Below are 20,596 nucleotides of genomic sequence, written 5' to 3'. Positions count from 1 at the left end.
ACTTGTAATTATGGGGAGAAGCTCTTAAGTGAAGATATTTTACTTTGCTCAGTGTCATGCAGAGGTATCCATTGTAAGTCATATTCAAATACAGGATATCATAAAACATACCATCAGAAAGCAATGGCCAAGGCTGCTAATTAAAGCAAAGACTGATGCAGCTATGAATATAGTTGCTACTCTGTTTAGCTATATAATTTTTAGTCTTGCCTTGGAGTCTCATTATTGCAACTTTGACTTCGTCATAACACCCTAATATGGCTGCAGCTTTAGGGTAGTCTCTCTGCTGTACAGCAAACCTCTGACCAGCTCAAAGTTTTGCAGCTTTCGACAGCTTTTCTCTGTGGATCATCCTCCACTTGGCTCAATCCATCCATCTTCCGAGTAACTCTGACATGCTTCCTTTTCCTTGACAAGGAGCAGCATTCTACAGCCGCAACATTTTTTGATGTAGGTGTGCTGTGTTCACAAAAAGTGTTTTTCTGTGACAAATGGCATTTAGACCAACCTTGGTCTCAGAGCTGCCTATTCCATGTTTTTTTTTTGCATTCTCTACACCACTCACTTTATTCATGCCACCCTTTCATGAACACCATAGTGTTGAAGTCGACGGCTACGGGTTGACCAGTCTGCTGATTCCTGCAGCTATTTTGGCTGCTTCTTATATCAATGCTCTTCCTGCCTAGCCTGTCTGTTCACAAAGACATCCTTATCTTAGCAGATTTAAATTTGTTTATATTAGATAAATTGCATTGAACATGATGTTAAAGTGAAAGAAGAGAAAGTTATGGCAGTAAAGTTCTCATTGAGGAAATACAAATAACAAAAATTAATAATATTGTGCACCTTTTGGTAGGGAATTTTATTATTTTTAACTTTTTACTTTTACCCCCTTTATGGGGTAAGGTGAAATATTTTTGCTTTTTTTTTTTTTTTTTTTTTTTTTTACTGTTGAAAAAAAACATTAACCTGATAAAAAACAAAAAGTTAATATAATTAAGTATCTTTACCATTAAAAGAATCAGCCTGTTGAGCGTTCGGTGAAGTTGCTCACATTTAGAAGGCAGAAATTGCACTTAAATGTAGTGATACTTCAAATATAATATCACTAGGGTAAAAATAGGCACATTGCAGTAAAATAACCTTTGTTTTCTAAGAAAAAATATATATATAGTAAATGTAACCATGTAGTTTCTATCCACAAGTGACATGTATGATTTAAGGCACTGTTTTTCAAATTTAAGGTGTCAAAATCAACAATGCCATGGCTTTATCTGATTGGTTTTGCAAGTAAAAACAAAGAGGTGTGAGAAGAAGTTTTCCAGGACAGAAAAGACAATAACTGAGTAACTGCTGTGGGTGATTGACAGAACCAGACTGCTGCAACAGCTGAATCTTTGACTGCCTGCAGTGCAAAGGTTGCTTCTATTAATACACATAAACATTGACTAATAGCTACACTTTGCACTTTGTAATTGACATGTGTTTCATAGCCTTACCAGCATTATTTTTGCTTTGAATAAAAAAAAAAGAAATTGGATGTCAGAAACTACCCTGTCTAAATATTGCAAGAAAACTCATTTTCATAACTTTGCTTCTGCAGGAGGTATGCAACACCTTAGAGTTATGTGTCACACATAAAATATGGGACAATAGTTAATGTCCAGAGAACGAGTGTCAGTGTCAGAATAGCGGGAGGGGTACAGTTATGATGGAAATAGAAAAGCATTCTGATGCCTTCTTATAGCAGAGCTGCAAAACATTACATTTCTGCAGAAGCAAACTAAATGATGGTCCATCTACAGAGGATAAAACATTCTCACACAGTGAGCTGCAGCTAAGACCACCTCAGATCAACAGCAGGCTAAATTACATCTGAGTCAGCACTAAAGACTGCCTGATCTAAGGCTACCGGGGCCGCATTTTACGCCATGCACATATTTGGAGTCAAAGGAATGCTCAAGACAGTTGTCACTTCATTCATGTTGTGCAGCGATCACCAAGCACATGGATGCAGGTTTACAGCCAACAGACAGAGACTTCAGCTGTGTTATTTGTGTTTTAAATACAACCAGCAGAGTTGGATTTTTGCCGAATTTGCCATCGACGCAGCAAAGAATCTGATCTCAAACTTTTTAAGAAATCCTCATCTGGACAAACTGGAATGCTTTCCGTGTTTTTCTGGTCATGGCTTGACAGCATGAACTGTGCAGACAGGAATATATAAGAAACTGACTTCTTTCTATTTGCAACAAAGGTGATTCAGAGTGAGTGATATTTTTATCACATTACACAGATTTTGAAGTGCTAACATTTTTTTAGCATTAAACTGATTTAGTTTACTAATCTTAAGACTTGCATTAAAAGACTGGCTCTGTGAGGTAGGCTTAGATTTGGACTCAGTGTTTGTGTTACTTTCAGATGATTCTCAACACAGCGTTGGTTGTTCTGACAGACCTGGCAGCCCAGGTACTTGGTAACAAGCTGTTCAGGCAGCATTTTCACCTGCTGCTCTCAGCTGCTCTGGTCTTCGGCCCTGCTCTCAGCCTCTGGGTATCTCACCACAGCATCTTTGCCAAAAGAAGCCATTTTCTTTACAGGTAAGATCACTTCATCTTTAACCCCATCACTGTAGTTATCTAACTTCTGGCATCTGACTTTTGGTCAAATTTTTATCCAGATTCCAAAAAAATAAAAAACAATCCACTGGACTTGGTTTCCAAATTTGAAGACATTTCGCTTCCAATCCAGGAAGTGAAGACGAGGAGACGATCCTGAGGGATCTCCTCCAGATGTTTGTCATGATGCATGACAAAGAAAAATATCAGATTCACTTTCTTTTATGTCCAGAGACGGCTTTAACATGTCGTTTTTGTCATGTGCCGCAACTTGTCATACCATGTGACTAATGAAGGAGAAATACATTTAAAACGTTTTGCTCTTTCCCATAGATATATTTGACAGACCAATAGAAAATGGCACATCCTGTAGCTATAGTTAAACCGGTAAGCTATTTGGGATGTCTACTAGCTGATCTACATAATTTAATTAGAGCCCCTGTTGTATGATTTGGGTGGGAATATCCTGCAAATTTTTTATATTACTCAGCTTCAGCACAGCTGATTCTGGTCAATGTAGGACAGCAAAAGCCTGTTAATCAGCTATCAATGGAAATCAGCTGTGCAGGGAAACCGCCAGAACCTGCAGGAAAGCGCTTAAGGACCAACTTTAGACATGGGGAAAATGTAGTAGTGTTAAACTTCCACTCCCAGGGGTTTTAGAGCCTCTAGCAGATTTTCTACCAGGATTTTCCAGTATTTACCTCCATCCATCTTTACACCACCTCTGACCATCTTCACTGTATAATGCTGCCAACACCATGCTACATTGTTGAGGTTTTTCTCCCCCCATGGCATTTTGAACATAGGTTTTTATGTGGTTCTAATCTGAATTATTCACTTGTATTCACTAAAATGTGAAACCCAGAGGGGCAGAGGGTTCTTGCAAGGTGCCTTCGTTATAATCTGCTCCTGATGGTTTAGCAAAATACCTTGCATTTGAAGATAAAATAATGTGGGAAGTTCAAACTTTTTTGTCTCTAATTTCAGAAGACTGTTTTATTTAAGTTCAACTATTGCAGGTTTTAGATTATGAAAATCCAAAACACTAGCTAAAACATATAATTATAATAAAAAAATATAATTAAATATAATTAAAAAACAAGGTTTTGTTGGTTAGGCCTCCTATTTCAGGAATTACTGCATTTCTGAATGTTACATTGAGGTAATCAGCCTGTGGTTCTGTATGTATTGTTGGCTGAAGTTGCTTTGCATGTCTGCAATGTTTGGTCTGCTGTTTCTCATCTTCATCTTGGCACTAAAATAAAGATTCTTTACAGCATTAAAAGTCAATTCTGTTCCTTGCTGTTTTCAACTATAGCCTGATCTAAAGGTCCAACATTATCATATGGTGTTCTTCAAAGTTCAGAGAGTAACATCTACATTTTTCTGATTTATTTGCCAATAAACACTGTTCAAAAGAAATAAAGAGAACACTCAAATACAGGCTGACCCAGCTTTGTAATGTCCTTAAAACAGGTGAAAATGAGGCTCAGTAGTGTGTGTGTGGCCCCGATGTGCCTGTATGACCTCCCTACGCCTGGGCATGCTCCTGATGATGTGGTAGATGGTCTACTGGGATCTCCTCCCAGACCTGAACTCAAAGGGGGATTTACCATTAGGCAATACCAGACAGTTGCCTAGGGCCCCAATAAAACTGTTTACATGTATAGTTAATACAACTATTCCTTATTTGTGGGGGGTGCAGTCCCTTCAATATCTTCATCTTGCAGCAACTGCTGATACACTCCAGCCACATGAGGTCTAGCATTGTCCTCATTGCCATCCAAATAAAAATGCTACCCCACACTATTACTGACCCACTGCCAAATGTTGAAGGATGTTGCAAGCCGCAGATTGCTCTCCACGGAGTCTCCAGACTCTGTCACGTCTGGCGCTTGGTGTGAACCTGCCTTCATCTGGTAAGAGCACAGGCGGGCAGTGGGGAATTTGTCAATGTTGGTGTTTTCTGGCAAAAGCCTAGCATCCTGCACGGTGTTTAGCTGTGAGCACAACCCTCATCTGTGGATGTCGGGCCCTCACACCTTTCCTTCTAACGGATTGTGCAGACACATTGGGGCCTGCCAGAGGTCATTTTGCAGGGCTCTGGCTGTGCTCCTCCTGTAACTCCTTGCACAAAGGCTGAGGTAGTGGCCCTGCTACTGGATTGTTGCCCTACTACGGCCTCCTCCATGTCTCCTGATATACTGACCTGTCTCCTAGTAGCGCATCCAGCCTCCAGACACTTGGCTAACAGACATAGCAAACCTTCTTGCCACAGCTTGCATTGCCATGCCATCCTGGATGACCTGCACTACCTGAGCCACTAGGGTGGGTCATAGAGTCTATCTTATGCTACCATGACTGCGAAAGCACCACCAACATGCAAAAGTGACCAAAACATCAGCCAGGAAGGATGGATACTGAGAAGTGCTCTGTGTTCCCCAACTGCAGAAACACTACTTTATTGAGTGTGCTTTGCTAATTGCCAATAATACAATCCACTTGTCTATTCCATTTGCACGTGAATTTGATTGTCAATCAGTTCCTCTTAAGTGGAGTTTGATTTTACAGAAGTTTGATGTGATGGAAGTTATGTGTTGTTTCCCTTTATTTTTTTTGAGCAGTGTATTTTAACTTGTATCTGCATATTTTTTTGTTACTACCAAGTCTTAATTTTAAAAATTTTAGTAAAACATCCATATCAACTGCAGCTTTGGTGTTGTTAGTTTGAGATGTTTCTAAATATAAATGCATATATCAGTTGTTGTCCTAAAGCTAAAGATAAAAAAAAGTCCAACATTAACAGTCCTAAAGATGGCATCTTTACCTTCTTTGATCTCTCCTTTCCCTCTGCTTCTTCCAGGTTGTTCCTTCGCTCTGGTTGGGGCTGGACATGCGTCTTTGTTGGCTCCTTCATCTTTCTCCTCTCCTACTCCATCCGTCGTTCTCTTTTACTCTCCTTCCGTCACCTCAGCAGGCTTGCAGTGGCCGGAGGACTGTGGCTTTGTTTCTGCAAACTACTTGACCTTCTAGAGAACACTACAGGAAGCTGCTATGAACCTTTACCTGCAGGTCCAGAGGTCACAGACGGGCAGCCTATGCTTGTACTCAAAGAAGGAGAGAGCAAGTTTGAGTGCCTGAAAGCTGGGATGGTTTGGAGAGGTTATGAGGTTTCAGAGGATGTCTTTCTTCTTTGTCTGTGCTGCCTGCTGCTAGCAGAGGAAACGGCTGTGTTTGGTCCTTATCTAAGCCTCGGTGGCATCTCGGATGCTCCACTGAGGATCCTCTTTTTGTTCTGTGTTCTCCTTCTTGGACTGTGGATCTTTTTGCTGCTCTGTCTCTTGGCTTATTTTCCTCAATTCCCCACTCAGCTGCTTGGAGGTGCTCTAGGCTGTCTGAGCTGGAGGGGACTGTATCAGGGCTGGTATCGCATGGGGCCCAGCTGGTACTGCCCAGGAAGACCTGGGCAAGGACTGCTTAACATCAAGACCAGAAACACTGAGGAAGAAGATGCACTAAACCACAACCACTACAATTAACTGAGCAAAACATCAAAACTTTGAGCTTTAAAGTAATTAAATCTTCAAAAAGTGGTGGCCAATATTCACACCTTCCCTCCATATGTGTAAAGTTGCATTAAAGAGTCTGCACAGCAAACTTAAAACAAAGTGAAGTTATTTTAGCAGGAATTTGGTATTAAAACCAACAGAAGATTGATACATGCTTTACTTTTTTTTTTCTTATCCAATAAACTTTAAAAAATAAAGTACAGGAATAAATGATGTATAGAAGTTTCTAAGAGCTGACATGGATGGTAATTGTATTAAAATGGTGTATACTACTGTGGTCAGGCTTACTGATTTTCAACTAAATCATGACAGACTTTGCATTATTAGCCAATGAGTCATTCAAACATTTACACCCCACTAAATAGCTCTAAACTGTAAAGTTTATCTTGATGAGGGTAGAAATCTTAATCTTAATTTGTCCCAGGTTGTAAACTCATCTTGACATTACCTTCTAATAAAATTCCTGACATCAAGCCTTGTATGGAAAGGGGTGCATCCCCCCCACCCCTATACTGTCATACTGCCTACAGCTAAACACATACCATAAAAAAAAAAAAAATACAAGCTTTGATTAGCACAGTAACCATGCCATTTTTTTTTATAGTTTATTCATAAAAAACATCTTCAGACAATATATATACAAAATATTTTCCACTACACAGCATAAAATAAAGGCTATCATCAGTTTAGCTTGTTTTTCACAAAAACCTTACAGTTGCCTTTATTTATACATCTCAGGTATGCAACTTTCATCCGTTTCTCATTAAGCCTCTCATACTGAAAACATACAAACATTTTCCCCTCGCGATCCAGCTTATATCTGAATAAAATTCCTACCAAGACGGAAATGTAAAACTCCTTCAATAAAAATGGAACTGATTTTCTGCACGATGATGAAGAGATATTAAACTGAAAACTGTTTAATCACCAGAGCATGCCACCTGTTCCTTAGTGACAAATTTTAAGAGATGAAATGCTACCACAACCTTCGGTTTAACTTAGCAGCCTCTGTGTCGAAGTCAGCTCCAGCTCCTGTACAGAAACAGTCTGATCTCCACAGTTCATGTACTTGTTCACTAACTTGAAATCAAAAAGCTGAAAGAGAAGTTTGTTTGCAGAGGAGCAAAACCTTCAACAAGCCGTTCTTGATAAAACACAGAGCTCTGGCTGGCATTATCTAAAGATGTGTCTATGGTGACAGGTTTTGGAAGTACATTTAAAAAAAAAAAAAGTAAAGTCTCTAAAAAGAAAACATAGATGGATGTTGATGAAAGAGATATCAGGATAATGCGGGGATTGGAGAGTCAACAGAGTCCAAAGGTTCCCAGTGACAGCTCATCAAAGCATCATAAAGCTCCTCACTGTGCTGCATGAAGTCTTTATTCCACCTCTCAACGTCACATTCAGGGATGGGCTCTGGGAAAAAAAAGCCGAGATCAAACCATATGTTAAAATGGAAAACTAAGTTCCGATATGCAAATTAGTTTAATACAAAAGGTTATAATTTGAATAGTTTCTAGAGGCAATGCTTTACCTTCTGAGTTATCATCATCAGGATTTTCAGCCTGCTCCTGCTTGACAAAGACACGACATTTAAGATACAGTAAAATAAAAGCACAAAAATAGGTTTAAAGGTTTTTTGTTTTTTTTTTAAATCAGCCTAGGGCGTTGTGCAGCCAGTAAAAACTTCCTGTTGAATAGAAAACATTGACTGCTAGATCCTACAAATAGATTAGATTCTAGATCTAAAACTGCTTAAGCTCCAGCCCAATATCCATCTCTCTGTATTACAAGCAGCATATATCGATAAAGATGTATCCTAATAGCTTTTAAGTAATTCCTTTACCTCTCCAGTTCCAGACATGTCAGCGGACATGGATGGCATCCCCATAGGAGGAGTCGGCATCATGTGACCTGGTGGAGGGTATCCATATGCCACGTAGTTATAGTTATAACCACTATTGTAGTTGCTATTGTAGCCGCTGTTATATCCGCTGTTGTAGCCGCCGTAACCAGTGCTGTATCCACCGTACTGGTCATAGCCGCCCCACTGAGGATAGTATCCCCCCTGAGCACCAGCCGCATGGCTGCCGTAGTATCCAGACTGTGTCGGGTTGTAGCTGCTGTAACTCTGGGTGGAACCTGCTTGGTAGTTTGTCTTTTGGCTGTAAAAACAACAAACATAAGAGTCATATAAATGCTGACAGCAAACTTTATAAAAGAAGGAGATTTAACCCATTGTTTGTCTGAACATGTAAACTAATATTCTGTAAAGTCTTAAAAATTACAGAAGGCATCAAACTGTTAGTTAAACCACTAACCAATGTGACATTTTGTCACAGCTTTCAAACGATAAACGTCCTTTTTTTTCCTGTGTTATCACAGACTTTGGGGACTGATGAACGACAAATGAAATAGGACACAAAGAAGGAAAGACAACTTTTGGAATATGAGAGATAGAATAACATCTGGAAAGAGCAAATATTTTTCCATGCTTTAGATTTTTTGGAGACTGGGAAAATTCTTTAAAGCTTCATTTTCTGCTGATTTCTGCTTTGCTTTTTCCTTTCACTTGATATATAAGTTCTTGTCTTACCTTTTAGCTACAGCAATACTGAGCCTCAGGGATTTCCCCCCCAGCACCGTTCCCTGGCACTCCTCTATCGCCGCTTTCTGCTCGTTCTCGTCACCAAACTTGACGAAGCCGTAGCCCCTGAAAAATCAAATCAAAGTTACGCCTCCACTGCCCACCAGTTCATGCCACATACTTGCCATGTATTAGCCACTTATGAGAAACAGAATATAATGGGTATTATTATGGTAGAACTGAAACTTGCTGTTTTACTTTTAACATGAGGTAGCATCACTTGAATTGTGAGTTGCTCTTGCTTAGCCTATATGGGGAAAACAATAGTTTTAGCATAAGACGGCAAGAAAACATTTCTTCAGCCTTTTTCGAAAACAGATGAAGATGCACTGGTGGTCAACGTCCAAATCTGCTATCTGAATAACGAAGTTTAATAATAAAGCACAAAAAAACACACAAAATCAAGTAACAAATCATAGTTTTAACTTCTACCATCCAGAGTGGCTAACATACTTTGAATAGCCGTATTGGTCGGTGACTACTTTGGCTCCTTTGCAGGAAGGGTACTTCTTAAAGACTTGATGCAGCTGAAAGTCATCCACTTCAGAGGCCAGGTCTCCCACAAACACTGAGAACTCCGGCCTAAAATACAAAAAGAAAAAAAATTATAAATAAGAACCTATGATAAAGATGTGAAAGTGAAAGTGAAAGTGAAAGCCCTTTGGGAAACTCCTCCAACTCCCATTGTCATTGTGACACAGCACACCCAAGTGAACACTGCACACTGTGAAATTGCATTTATGCCTCACCCGTGCAAGGGGGCAGCCCTCAATGGCGCCCCAAGGGAGCAGTGTGGCGGGACGGTACCATGCTCAGGGTACCTCAGTCATGGAGGAGGATGGGGGAGAGCGCTGGTTAATTACTCCCCCCACCAACCTGGCGGGTCGGGAGTCGAACCGGTAACCTTTGGGATCCAAGTCTGACACCCTAACCGCTCACCCACGACTGCCCTGTTGATGTCTGTTTGTATAACCATACTGGTCTAAAGCAGGTAACTTATCCAAGATGGCACAAAATATAGTTAGAAAGGTGTAAGTAGCAAACTATAATTTGATAATTTTGATGTTAAGAGAAATAATCTGTGCTCATTATGGATGCTGTTTGTGAGTTAGCTTAACATCAAAAGTCCTTTGAACAGTTTCTTTAAAAGTGAAATAACAGTTAAAGTATTAAAATCCACAAAAGTAACTATCATGCTCATTACTTTACTGTTGGAACAGACAAGCTTTATTAACAGGAAAAAGTGATATAAATTACTAAAGAAATTGAAATAATAAAAAAAATAAATGTAGTTTGGAGATGCCCATAGACATCAACCAAAAAATGTATATGTCTATTTTGGCTTGATTGTAATTTACAGTTAAAAATCAGTAGGTAACAAATTTGATCTTTTCCTGATTGGTAAACAAATTCATAGCCGAGCACTTTTTTGTTTTTAGTTGTTTTTTTTGCTTTGGAGGTAATAATATTGAACGACTTTTCTGAGAGAATTGGATGCCTTGTATTCTATCCAAGTTAAACAGCTCATCTATCGTCATCGTCGGACATGCTCAGAGCAGTCCGGCAAAATATTATTTCACCGTTTTTATATGCATTATAGTTGCTTCTTTCTTTAGATTATGCATTGTATACCCATAATGGCAAAACGAAAGACATGCATAAAACTCAAAAAGGAAGACATTGTATAAATCCAAAACTGAAAAAATTGCCATGGAAAGTAGCATATGATCATATGATCCCCTTTAGAGGACAGGTCGGGCACAGACAAGTGATAAAACAGAAACCCATTTATTTGCTCTGAAATTAAATTATTAACCTTTTAAACATTGTAGTTTAGTACAGCAATTCATTTTAGGGAGAGAAATTAATATTTAGTTATTTTCTATAAAGTAAAATGGAGGGCGACCCGGATGCATTTCTGGATGCGCATATGCAAATGAGCTGATGGTACGGATCAAGTAGTGACCGGTTGGACCTTTTAAAGGTTAAAGAAATTGAAAAAGAATAAGAATTTGCTTTTAATCATTAATACTATAACAATGAGTACAGACCCCAACATACAGAAGGTGTTCTTAAAACGACAACAATGACAGAGGTCTCCCATTCAAGCCATTTTAACCCTCTGATTTATTTCTAAGCTCATAAGATTAAAAAAGATCTTGTAAATAATAGTATTCCCACATTGCTTGGACCATCCAATCAACATGCATGATTTGTCCAAACATACTCAATCCCACATCCTCCATAACCATGCCGTCCTACTCCAGACTGCCTCCACAAAGAAATGCCAACAGCCTTCATGCCTTTCTTGCTCTGCTCTAAGTTCCTTGGAGCTCAGGGACAGCATGCGTGATATCATTTAATCCATAGGAGCCCAATAGGATGTAATAAATGCTTAATTTAGTATGAGATAATTAGGGCTGCAACAACGAATCGATAAAAATCGACTTTTAAAAGCGTTGGCAACGAATTTCATCATCGATTAGTTGTGTCGCGCGATTAATGCGTCATCCGCCGCCGTCGGCAGCTGCTGCCGTGGGGCGCCTCCCCCATCCCAACCCAGTTCTCACGCTCCCGCAGGAGTCCCTCTCAGCGCTGCAGTCAGAGCAGCAGGATGTTACCTTCAGCGTCCAGACTTCAAATGAAGCGCGCATGCGCCGGGATTGACGGCACAAATTGATCACAATAATTAAAATAGCCTGCGCTTTGTAAAGTGAAAAAAGTGGTAACAGGCAACTTTTGTAAAAACAAATTAACATAACACGGAAGCACCACTGTTATGATGCAGCACCTGAAAAGAAAACACGTTGGAGCCGTCGATGGCACTGAAGAGAGCTGATCAGCAGGATGAGCGACCATGTTTGTTTCATTTTAAAGTGGGGAAACGTAACGTTAGTTTCTCAGGTAGCTAATCTGATGCTTTCCTTACCGTGTTAGTAGGTTAGAGACAGTAAGAAGGTTGGCTACTTATTTTACTTTTAATTTCATTTGAATTAGCTTAAGAAGCGTTTATATTTTCTTTATAAATAAATTAACTTGCAAATTATGAGGGCAAGGCTTTTAAAGTTTAAACCTTCTGGCAAAGATAAAGTAAAGAAGATCCTGCAATTCATGGAAGTAAAGCAGAATAAAATCAAGGAAGATCAGTAATATGTCAATTAATTATATGCCACATTCCCAAGTAAATATCTGTCTTTGGAGGATGTGTTTTTTAGCACCCCTAGTTCTCTCATTTTTATTCCAAATACAATTTATAATTTGAATCACAGGGCTATTTTTATTAGCCTGGGTGCCAGTCCTAAACTTAGTCCCGCCCACAAGGTTTGAGTTCGGGGAAGTTCGGTCTGGCTCTGCTCCATAGTAGCGCGAGTATTAAAGCCCACTGTCAGGCGATCCAATCAAATTGTCAGGGCGGGCTTTATACGATGATGGACAGATGATCAAGAGTAACGTTATCAACCACGTGACCAAAGCGCGCTAGGGTGACAACAATAATGGCTGCCGCTGGAGAGTTTGGGTGAGTAGATTCTGCTATTAGGTTTGTTCTAGAAGATATCGACAGCAAATTCATTTTAAAAGAGTAACAGAGAAACGCGATCAAGGCTCATCTTCTTATTCTAGGCATGAAACTGCACGCTTTGATTTTTGTGGACAACAACTATGCCTCGCTTAAGATACGTCACGCACTCCGTTGCTCTTATTGGTTGTAGGTCTATCCAATTGAGTGCAGAGGCATTTTTTTCCTGGTTCGTTCAAAACACGCCCCATAATCCCAGCTCTATGGAGCAGTATCAGACTCATATTCTGACTAGAATTGAGTCGGACTACGTCAGGCTATATTTTTATCTCTATGGTTCAGTATTTTCTCAAGTAGCAACTTTAACTGCTATACTTTCCTGTCTTAAAAGGCAGAACTCTTCTAGTCTAAAAAAAACCTCATTTGTTGAAATGGGGGGACCTATTGTTTGAACCCCTTAGGGGCTTTTAAAAACAAAAATGCCTGTCTTTTTTTGCGCTTTATGAAACAAAGTACCCTATATTTTGTGGATGTACAGCTACATTTCTCATGTAAGTTTGCGTGGTTTTAACACAAACATTTATTTTTCATATTGCACCAGGACAGTTAATGAGCAACCTGTACTTGTGTGCTTGTTTGTTCTGTCCAAAATGTTTATTTTGGAATAAAGAGGTTAATATAAAAAAATATTTTTTGTCCGATTAGTCGATTAATCGAAAAAAAAATTGGCCGATTCATCGATTTTTAAAATAATCGTTAGTTGCAGCCCTAGAGATAATTAAAACTCACCATCAGCATCCAGCACACCTGCAGTTTCTGCCCAAATATTTTCTTTTCATTGTGTGTCTTTGTAATAAGGATGCTTAGTATCCTGCAAAACTGCTTTGTTTTCTGCTTTGTTTCCTAAATCATCATCTCTTCATCCTACCCTGCAATAACAAAGTTGCTTTTGTTGGTGTGAACTTGAAGTGCTGCGACTGGATTTGACGAACATGTTAAGCCTGTCAGCATGTAATAAATATTTGACCGAGATGACAAATCTGCTTCCTGATATGTTGAAGTACTGAGTCTTGACCTCGCTGGATTCAAACTGACAGGAGCAAAACGTAGCTTTGCTCCGTATTTTGACGGAGAAGGAGGGAGAAGATGTACGTAGGTGGTGACGTTAGGGGGAGTAACTGTGGATGTGTAAATGTTTTCATTGATTAACATGACTGCTAAAGTTCTCCGCCGGACGTATCTGACTGGGGAGGAATAGAGCGGTTATGGAGGATGTGGAATGTTTGGGTCAGTTAGGACGCTGGAGCTATTTTGGGAAAGAGGCTCATCATAGAACCCTGGGAGAACCTGCTGCACCCACAGTGTTAAACTTAGAAACACTGCAGGAGTAGTATTACACAGAGTTTTAAAAATATCTCAGAAAGAAATGTAAAGTATTTTCTTCTACTTTAATTGACGGACTAGGATGGATGTAAATCAGATCTTACCCTGCCTCTGGGCGTTTCCCGTACGTTGCATAATTTAGCTTAAACTTCCGGGGCTGCAAATGGGGAAAAAAAAAAAGTGGGTATTAAGTCAACTTCAAAGACCAAAGACGTGTAGTATAGCACTGATATTGCTGGAAACAGAAAGTGGAGTTATTATTCTTATTTAGGTTTACATACCTCCACCACCCAGACCAGCCTTTAGCCCCTTCCTCAGTTAGTTCCTACCAGAGACTCTATTGACCAGCTTCAGACAAAGTACATTCATGTACAAGCAGGCTTGTAGCCACTTTCAGCAGCAGGAACAGGCCAGTGAACAGGGGAGCCCATAGCTGGCCAGCCCACTGGGCCAACAGCATTTCAAACCCAGCAGTGCCAAGCCGTTCACAATGTCACACACCACATGACACTGACATCTCCAGGTTGGGAACATTTTCTGCTTTATATAAACAGGCCTTTATCTCAAGCATGTTTCATATCAGCCACATAACAATTACAAGTAATCAGTAATTATTTTCAATTATAGATTAAAAAATAAATAAATCCCAGTGACTAACACCAGGTAAATGTGATCAGCCACATTAAAATGAATATAATCCACTCTGTTTACAGAGAAATGTGTAGGCTGAATGTTTTTTTAAACAGAATACATGTCTGTATTCATAAGACAAATAATAGCAAAGGCTGGCAGAGCTCCGCTATCCATGGAATAATGAACATTTCAGCACTGAAAAGATCTGATTCTAACACTGAGAAAAGAAAAAGCATCGACAAACTGTCAACATTTACATATTCATTGAGAAATGCTTATTTCCGAAAAAATGACTACTTCAAAAACTTTGGATAATTTTGCAAAAAAACGAAAAGGCTTACGGGGTTTGATCCTGGAACCAGTTTCCCGTTGAGTTTTTGCACACAGCGGTCGACACTTCCTTCATCTGCCAGCTCTACAAAACAGTATCCTGCTGAGCCCCTGTGAGGGAAAAGAAATAAGGGATGTTAGCTCAAAGTGGAGCTAAGTGGTTTAAAGACCTGACATTCATTTTCACAGGAGGGTGAAAAGAAAAGTTTCAATATCAGAAATTATGAAGTTAAGAATAGGTTAACTCAATTACCAAAAAATAAATAAATAAATAAGAAAAAGAATATAAAATGGAGCAAGTGAGAGTGTTGCTTTGATAGGTTTGTCATATGTCAGCTGCCAGATGACCATTTGGCTTAAGATTCAAAAACATTTTAAACTGTTGTCTGCAGGTGTACTGTGGGATTCAAATCAAAGAATCAAAGATGTTCTAATACCTTGTGCCAGAAGGTGGCAATAAGGTTGACATTAGCTGCCTTAAAATTTCAAAGATATTTCAGAGCACAGTAAAATTAAAGGTAAGCATTCTTCTATACACTTCATATTTTTTTCGTTTCCAGGTCAGTAACCTCTTTGTAACATCTGATGGCTAATGATGAACCGATTAGAACAAAGTGTTACAATGTTGCAGAGAAAACCTAAAATCAACATTACTGCATATTTTATTTGGCACAGAGTGTAAAGAGCATATAAAATGTGGGCTTGAATGTCACAATAAAAAAAAAAAAAAATGAACAATCCACATTGGAAACCTTTCTTGAAATAGTTTTCTATTACCATTTTTTTAACAAGACAAAGTACAAATACAAAGAAAATAACAATTAATTACATTTCTGTGACTGAGAAGTTTGGGTGTTTCTTAATATTGTGTTTGCAAATCTAAAAGCCTTGAAACACAGACTGATGAATGGTTAGTAGTGTCCAGTTTTTTCCTACCCTGTTATCCTGTGAGTGATGATCTTAACTCCCAGCGGCGATTCTCCCATAGCACTAAAAGCTTGCTTGACAAAGTTCTCATCCATATAAGGGTCCAGCTATATTGAATCAAAAGAAAAACAGTGTTATATTCTTAAAATAAACAGATACAAATACTTGACAGAGCATAACATTGTGTGATTTATACAAACAATCTCTCCAAAAATATCACTATATAGATCTAGCAGGTTTTTACATGTTTTATTCTTGTATATTAAAATGACCTGAACTCATTTAAAACGTGGGGAAAAAATTACCTCAAACAGCTATTTTTTTGTAATTACTGCTCATAAATATTACATTAAAAGTAGGGACAACTATTTAGTTTTTTTCTATAAAAAAGGATTAATTCAGTTGGGGGGTTATACATTATTAAAAGGGCATTTCTCCCTGTAATGGTATGATAATTGTTTTGAATGAAATCTGGATCAAAGTTTTCATTATCTTGTATATTCTGAAGATTCTCAGTCTCACCGGTTTAGCCAGGCCAACAATTACCCTAACAATTATTTTTTCAAGGCATAGGCCAGTATTGGGTTCTGCAGGCCAACAACAACCTCAACGACTCCCCATTACCAAGGGGTGGATGATCCAGGGGATGATCCGAAACCCCTGTTTACACGGATAGTTTGACTGTATTACTGATATTTGGCAGGTTTTAAGCTTCTAAATATTGTACTATTTTTTATGTGTACATTAACAGGGTTTGCCACTTAATTTTGAGAAACAGTAATGGAAAAGGGAAACATTTCACAGCATAGAAATGTAAAACAGGTTACCCTTCACTATTACATGGGTCATTTCTTATTATATCTTCTTCTCATATCAAAACAACCAAACTGAGCAAATTTTCAGAGCAGCAATGTCTTTAACTTAGTTCAATTTCTTCCTGCAATGTTTCAATATTTTGGCAAGAATACAAGATTTTTTTTATGTGCCATCTGGGTAATTTCCAGTTTAACTTTATGGGTTAGGCTACAGTTCATCATGCCAGACTTGTTAAAAGTTAGCTTGTACTCAGCTAACGCTTGCTATGACGCGACGACACAATTACCCACGAATTAACACATTCAGTCTTTTACTAAGACGAAATCATTAGATGATTCTAGCTTCAATTTGATCAAAGATAAAAAAGAAACTTCTCTATCATGCAAGCTAAAAGGTTCGATGTCTCCGTCGTTACGATTTGTCAAAAGCTAACCTAGCTAGCAAGATGCGAGGCTAAGCTGATGTCAAAATGGAAAAAAACGTTGAGACTTACATCCCCCATCCACAAGCTGTTTTGTCTGTTAAACATAGTTGAATCTGCTACTGGCGAGATATCACAGAATATTACGTTTGGCAAAAACTGACACTACATTAATTAACGACCCTCACGTCGCCTGGCTGCTCCTCTTTACTTCCGGGTATAGCAATGGGCGTAGCAACGCAGTGCTTCCGGCACGAAGTACTTCTTCTTCTTGTTTTACTGGCGTCTTGCAACCGAATGGAGCATTATCGCCACCTACTTGATCTTATTTATGTTTCCTTAAATCCTTAGGTTTAGTGCAGTTTGTTGAAGATAAGATGACATGATTTTAAGTACTGTCTTTCTGGATTTATTTAAGAAGATATTTTTAATGTCCAGTTATTTGATTACTTCATGTTCCAGTTCTTTCCTTAGATCAATTCTTTGACTTGCATATTTAATACACTCAAACAGCACATGTTCTATTGTTTCTGGTTGACTACACATGTCACATTTTCCTGTTGGATGCTTCCCAATTCATTGATAGATTGGCGGATTGCAAACAACTTATAGGTGCATACCGCCACCTACTGTCCGGTAGGAATTTTTTTGGGGTATTAAAATTCAAGTAAAAAGACTCAAACCAATAGCTTCAAAGGGTGAAAAAAATTATATAAACCCTATATTTTAAAAAAAGGAAAAAATCTTGATGAAATTTAATTAAATTTTATGTATTTTTTAAAAATGTAGATATTTAAATGGGTTAATGAGCACCTTTATGAAATCAACTCTGGAATTATCATAAAATATTTGAAGCGATGTTTCAAAAATTGTTTTTTAAAGGTTATGTCAGAGGTTTAAAGGTTTAAAGGTTATTGCTGCACAATATGAATTTATTTTACCAATGAGCCTTCTTGGTGATGTCTTATCAAAGCCAATATTGTTAGGGTTTTTTTGTTGTTGTTGTTTTGTTTGTTTGTTTGTTTTTTGTTTTTCAAGCTTTGGTGGTTGAAAACAATTATCTTTCAAAACACTTAATTATATCTACTCATCAAATAACTTTCTACACAGAGGATTTAAGCTGAATAACAATTCACGTGGATTCTGGGAAAAGTACACTGAAACAACAAAAAAATAATTTTTCTTTGCTGTTAAAAGGTATGTGAGATTTGGATATGATTTTAGAGATGCTTCTCTAAAAATATATCACCATGCACCCTACTCTGTGTGTTATAAAAAAATCGGATTCTGTCTCGGCGTCACCGCCACACTAACTAGTTCCAGCTTCGGGCCCGGCCGATTCATGCTTTTTACTATTTGGACCCCTGTGGTCTTTGATAGTTGGAGGATATTCCAGAAAAAATATAAATATTATTTATAGAATGAGAACTCCAGAATTGTATTGACCGGTACTGTCTGTGGATGCTAGGAGTCATGCAATACGTAGTAAGATTTTCCGCAGTATTATAGATACTTTAAAACTATTACAACAGTCCGGAGCAAATAAGAAGGTCCCACCGAGATTTGAACTCGGATCGCTGGATTCAGAGTCCAGAGTGCTAACCATTACACCATGGAACCACTTGGTGCAACGCAGCTCCAATCTAGAAAGTCATTGACGAGTTCATGTGCGCGTTCATGTGTGGGACAATCCATTGACTTTTTTTTTTTCGTTTAGACTTTTCCACCTGACAACGGGGAAACGGTCTGAAGAAAATTAGATATTACAACGAGGTACAAACCAGGGGGAAAACAACGGAGAACTCTCAAAGTTATGGGCAATTTGCGTAATTTATATACAAGACACCTGTATGTACAGAAAATGCGATCTAAGCAACTCCATGCCAGTGTATTTCAGTAGCCTTTAACGCAACACCAACTGAATAGCATCACTGGTACTAATAGATATAGGACTATTTAGTACGTAGACAGCAGACCTTGTGTTAATAAGCCGTTTTTTCAGTAACATGGCTTTGTTAGTTTTTGAAATCTTTTAGCCTACTTCGTTTAGTCAGATAAGCTATATTTATATGACTTCTATCCTCTAGGTCTGACAGTAATTGGCCCTCAGTGTGGGAAGTGAAATCAGCATCTGGTTTTCAAAGCTGTGGATAATCAAAGTTGGTTTATGAGTTGGCAAGAATGACATCTAGTTCTTCACAAAGTGCCAGGACATGTCTTCACTATTTAATTAGAATAAAAACAGATCATTAATTTCCCTAGGGTATCCCTGTCTCACATCTAAATCTGAAATATTTGATCGTTACATTAAAGCAAATGGATCTAGAAGGGTGAAAAGAGAACATGACCAGATACAAGACATGCACATGTTTTAGATCTTTAGCAGAAACATATTCATCACTGCATCTTGCTGCTGGTTGGATCCCAGTGATTTGGGAGCTGATACACTGGCCCAGACCTCCAGGGGGGAGAGGCAGACTGCATTGGGTGCCTCACACAGGCTGCTGCGTGAGAACTAAGTGTGAAATGAAGATCATCTTAGACAGAAATGAGTCTAAACTAAGTTTATCTTAGTCGAAAACATTAACAGAAAGACACTAGCGCTAATCTGGGTAAACAACACCCAGGTCCAAGAGGTATTTTTTCAACAATGTTATTTTTATGCCGAGATTATGCCTTGGTTACATTTTAGATTTCTTCATATTTATTCTAATTAACATATTAGAACAGTTTAAATTCCTATATCATAAAAATCCTTTATTTATATTAAAAAATTTTGGAACATTTCCAGATTCTATGTTTTACAGATACATCATTTAAAAGCATGACTGATTCTGTGAAACATAACCCATAAAAAAAAAAAGACGACTTAACCTGAAGTTTAGTAGTAGAACAAATGTCAATTCTTGCAAGATGCTCTTTTTTCTTGTTTATTTGACTGTACTAGTACTAGGGTTCTCACGATACTAAATTTTTCAACTCGATACCGATACTAAGGAAAATATACGATACTCGATACCATTTTCGATACCACAAGGATAAAATTTCCAAATTTCAACAGAAATATTTTGATTAATAATTATAATACAATAAATAAATAAATAAATACAATAAGCAATAAGAACAACATTTCGAGGTTGTTTGCTGTGCACCGTATTTAGCAAGCTTGATAAAAAACGTACAAAATTAAAATTAAGTTTTCCTTACTTGGCAACGCTTTACACACATAACAATGACACTAGCCAAACCGGTTAAGAAACATAAAATAATTCTCAGCAGCTGCACCTGTTACAAAAAAGTCTGAAACTGAAAAGTGCACAGAATTATTCAATCACACAGTGTTCTGAAAGTGCATTTTTCTCTATTCTGCACTTTAGATGAATGACTGTTTAGGTGCCACTGGTACTCGATACTTTTGAAAATGAGTATTGTATCCGGATACAACGTTTCAGTATCGATACTTTTGACAACCCTAACTAGTACTTTGCCCCCACTTGTATTTGTGGTATATGCTTTTCTAATAAAGGTTTTGCATACTGTACTGTACTGTCTGACAAGTTTAAAATTCATTTCTTTCAGTCATTTCAGAGCCAAATGTTTAAAGTCTGCATTAATTAAGGATGGATGGAACAGTCAAACGAGTGAATACACAAACATGCAAGACACTAAACCATTCCAGTGTGGCTCTGGTTGCTACAAACGAGAACAAAACTTTAATCTGTTTTTCTGTTA

General features: G+C 38.2%; 2 protein-coding genes and 1 non-coding gene across 5 annotated transcripts; 1 reads left to right on the top strand and 2 right to left on the bottom strand.

Moving 5' to 3' along the window:
• The first annotated feature begins 1,957 nt into the window (after positions 1-1,957).
• Positions 1,958-6,663, top strand: fitm1l (fat storage inducing transmembrane protein 1, like). 2 transcript variants are annotated; one of them, XM_038271673.1, is made up of 3 exons: positions 1,958-2,257; positions 2,422-2,600; positions 5,485-6,663. In XM_038271673.1, exons 2-3 carry the CDS (start codon positions 2,422-2,424, stop codon positions 6,158-6,160), a joined length of 855 nt encoding a protein of 284 aa, XP_038127601.1. In that variant the 5' UTR covers positions 1,958-2,257; the 3' UTR covers positions 6,161-6,663. The 2 variants fall into 2 exon arrangements, with proteins under 2 accessions (XP_038127601.1, XP_038127592.1); XM_038271664.1 differs by having other exon boundaries at positions 1,960-2,267.
• A 118-nt stretch (positions 6,664-6,781) lies between these two features.
• Positions 6,782-17,105, bottom strand: trnau1apb (tRNA selenocysteine 1 associated protein 1b). Of its 2 annotated transcripts, none has more exons than XM_038271641.1 (9): positions 16,937-17,105; positions 15,637-15,734; positions 14,712-14,811; positions 13,842-13,894; positions 9,291-9,419; positions 8,787-8,903; positions 8,037-8,355; positions 7,725-7,764; positions 6,782-7,606 (listed from the first exon to the last, which is right to left on the bottom strand). In XM_038271641.1, the coding sequence occupies exons 1-9, from the start codon at positions 16,970-16,972 to the stop codon at positions 7,470-7,472; spliced, it is 1,029 nt and encodes a 342-aa protein (XP_038127569.1). In that variant the 5' UTR covers positions 16,973-17,105; the 3' UTR covers positions 6,782-7,469. The 2 variants fall into 2 exon arrangements, with proteins under 2 accessions (XP_038127569.1, XP_038127579.1); XM_038271651.1 differs by having other exon boundaries at positions 7,464-7,606; positions 7,725-7,761.
• A 1,307-nt stretch (positions 17,106-18,412) lies between these two features.
• Positions 18,413-18,484, bottom strand: trnaq-cug. Its single transcript has one exon. It is a non-coding gene; the product is annotated as a tRNA-Gln (tRNA).
• Between the last annotated feature and the right edge of the window lie 2,112 nt (positions 18,485-20,596).

Source organism: Cyprinodon tularosa, unplaced genomic scaffold (assembly GCF_016077235.1).
Source record: "Cyprinodon tularosa strain WSP-4 unplaced genomic scaffold, ASM1607723v1 ctg12, whole genome shotgun sequence".
NCBI classification, from domain to species: Eukaryota; Metazoa; Chordata; class Actinopteri; order Cyprinodontiformes; family Cyprinodontidae; genus Cyprinodon; species Cyprinodon tularosa.
This window is presented reverse-complemented; position numbering and strand designations above follow the sequence as displayed.

Excerpts from the sequence above, each read along its gene's own strand:
- fitm1l (XM_038271673.1), top strand. The coding sequence starts at position 2,422 with ATGATTCTCAACACAGCGTTGGTTGTTCTGACAGACCTGGCAGCCCAG. Across the intron at positions 2,601-5,484 it reads AGAAGCCATTTTCTTTACAG|GTTGTTCCTTCGCTCTGGTT; the intron begins GTAAGATCACTT and ends TGCTTCTTCCAG.
- trnau1apb (XM_038271641.1), bottom strand. The coding sequence starts at position 16,972 with ATGTTTAACAGACAAAACAGCTTGTGGATGGGGGAT. Across the intron at positions 15,735-16,936 it reads ACAGCTTGTGGATGGGGGAT|CTGGACCCTTATATGGATGA; the intron begins GTAAGTCTCAAC and ends GATTCAATATAG. Across the intron at positions 8,356-8,786 it reads AGTATTGCTGTAGCTAAAAG|CCAAAAGACAAACTACCAAG; the intron begins GTAAGACAAGAA and ends TTGTTTTTACAG.